Source organism: Spinacia oleracea, chromosome 6 (assembly GCF_020520425.1).
Source record: "Spinacia oleracea cultivar Varoflay chromosome 6, BTI_SOV_V1, whole genome shotgun sequence".
NCBI lineage: Eukaryota > Viridiplantae > Streptophyta > Magnoliopsida > Caryophyllales > Amaranthaceae > Spinacia > Spinacia oleracea.
Window position 1 is genome coordinate 145,511,479 of NC_079492.1, and position 2,860 is coordinate 145,514,338.

The following is a 2,860-nucleotide window of genomic DNA, read 5'->3' on the forward strand; positions in this document are numbered from 1 at the left end:
ATGTGAGCATGTATCCACCATTGTTACAACAATGACATAAGCCGCTGTTAAAACCTTGTAGCTATTTTGGGCTACGTAGCTCAAAAAACATATAGCTCAAATAAATAAATTATTTAAATTAGATATTATAGGGGGCTACAAAGTATTGTACCCCGCCAATGTAAAAATTTGTAGTTTTAATCAATTTTAGTTAGAAATTTGATGTGACAAACTTAGCTACAACATCTTGTAGCTCACCATTGGAGTTGCTCTTAGTACCTGACCCGCAAATAGTGGACCAAAAACATTATTTAAGACCTTGGTACATGATATATACTCCACTACGTATGAACTTTAAACAATCATGCATGCATTATCTTCTTAATTACAAGTATATCTACGTGCGAAGTATAATTATGCATGGAGTACATACATAATTTTGGTTATTGTTTCATTTTATTCAAATATAGGAGAAATTCATTATTTTTATTCAATCATGAACTATGATAAATTATATACAAATGTTATTCTACACAAAACACAATATAGGTAGCTAGTATACAACTTCCTCCATTTTCCATCATGGACGACTAAGAGATGCTCGATGTGAGCCGAAATTACAAATATTATTCTACACACAATGTACAGTGAACCTCCATTTTCATTCATGGAGTATGAAAAATTACAAATATTATGCTACAAAAATATACAATTTCCTCCATTTTTCACCATCATCCTCATAAAAAGGATTAATTAATGTCACCATCCTCATCATCAGAAAGTGGAAAGCAAGATATATATATATATATATATATATAACTAATTAAATTGGTGTCAAAAGACAGCTAAGTATAGAGTATATATGTTTGTATGCAACTCAGTTGATCAGCCATGAAACATAACTGAATTTGAACAGATCAAATCCTGATCATCTTGGCAACCATTAAGCTGAGAAGCAATAAGCCGATCAAGCGACATCCAATCACTCAACCTTGGTGGACTGACGTCACTGCATTTAAACAAAGCATGATTATTATGATCATCAAATGGTGGGCTGCTACTGCTGCTGCAAGTAAGCATAGGAAGATGATTGTTGTACTGATCATCAAAAACTCCTGTTTGACTGTTTGAGATGTTGAATGAAGGGATGATGTTAGTAATGGTGGCCGTACTAGTTTCATCGGTTGTTGGACAGTCAAATTTCCCCATGCAAGAAAATATGTGATCAAACACTTTTTTACTACTGTAATTCAACACCTGTGATTGTTGATTTTCATCAGTTGATCTTGGACTTTCAATTGCCTTTTGGTAGTTTTTCTTCTTGAAAACGCGGCAGATTACCCATCCATCTTCTGTTAAACAACTTTCTTGGATTGTCACCTGTAAAAAAAAAAAAAAAAAAACACATCAGTAAATTAATTCAGCAAACTGGGTTGTTCTTCCTGGTTTGACTTTTTCTGTCTCGCAAAAAGATTCCAAATAAGAAGAACAAAAAGAGACAGAAGAATATATAATAATAATATAATGGGATCCGGTTTAAGGTTGATGAATGAAGCTTACAGTAGTAGTGCAGTCTTCAAGCCTGTACTCGTGCATAATCCAATCTGATTTCTCACCATGTGGAGCTCGACCTTTGTAGAAAACAAGTGTCTTTCTCATACCGATGCGTTTGTTGTTGCTATGAATCGTCTTATCCCGGCCCGTGGCCTTCCAAAACCCGGCCACGGTGGCCCGGTTTGTTCGAGTCCCTGTTGGGTATTTCTTATCTTTATGACTGAAGAAATACCAGTCATTTTGTGGCCCTGATCCTATTTTGCACTTCTCTGCATTCACAATACAATTTGTACACAAAATCTATCAATATTTTTTCTACATTGCTCCCCTATTTGGTTTGACAGAAAACGATTTCAGTGAAAAATAATTTTTCATGTAAAACACAATTCCAAATTAGTTTTCTTTTGTTTGGTAAAAGAAAAATAAGAGCAGATCGATGAGTGGAGATTGACGGCAGAAGAGGGAGGTCAGGAGGAAAAAAAAAAAGGAAAAATAGTTTCCCTTTTCCACACTTGACAGATTTTTCAACCCTTATCATACCAAACAATTGTGGATCGAAAAGGTGAAAATCATTTTCCATGAAAACGTTTTACACCAAACCAAACACTACCTGCGTGCTTTACTTTGGTGTAGAAGAAAATGTGGCACATAAATGAATTTACTCCTCCGTACATACCTTGGATATCCCATGGTTCAAGCTTGTTAAGATCAATATCTCGAATGACATCGAGGTCTATCTTCTCGAAAGCGACTTTCTTCTTCAAGTAATACTGAAGAAGCTCTTCTTCTGTAGGATGAAACCGAAAACCAGGAGGCACTTTTGATTGACCATTAACAGACAAGTTCATTTCCACCGATTTTCTAACGCGATTAAACACCAGTACAATTTGAGCTAGCTAGTTACTGAACTGAACTGAATTTCCATAAAATTCAACCAAAAAGAACAGGATCTTACTGTCTTTGATCGATCGAGTTGACAGTAAAAACTAGGTTGAGTTTGATGATTGAGGGGATTTTTGTACTATAACTCTGTAAGTATGGAGAACAAAGGTGGTAATTAACTAGAATTGGAGGAGACAGATTAAAAGGATGAGTTATAAAAAGGATGGGTAATGAACACAATACTTACATATATATAAAGGCAGGAAGAATTAAGGAGAAAATTGTCCATAAATTGCATGGAAAGGTTTGGTATCATGGTCATTCTAGGGTACTTTGTGGGGTCCTTAAATATGGGGACTTCCAGAAGGGGCTAACTACCTTAAATATCATTAACAATTGTACATTAATAGATGTAAGATTGTAAATTTGTAAGTGTGAACATTGT

General features: G+C 34.9%; 1 protein-coding gene across 1 annotated transcript; it reads right to left on the minus strand.

Annotated features, from left to right (window-relative positions):
• Positions 1-454: 454 nt before the first annotated feature.
• Positions 455-2,646, minus strand: LOC110794825 (NAC domain-containing protein 43-like). Its single transcript, XM_021999796.2, has 3 exons — positions 2,210-2,646; positions 1,540-1,802; positions 455-1,359 (listed from the first exon to the last, which is right to left on the minus strand). The coding sequence occupies exons 1-3, from the start codon at positions 2,379-2,381 to the stop codon at positions 865-867; spliced, it is 930 nt and encodes a 309-aa protein (XP_021855488.1). The 5' UTR covers positions 2,382-2,646; the 3' UTR covers positions 455-864.
• Positions 2,647-2,860: the final 214 nt, after the last annotated feature.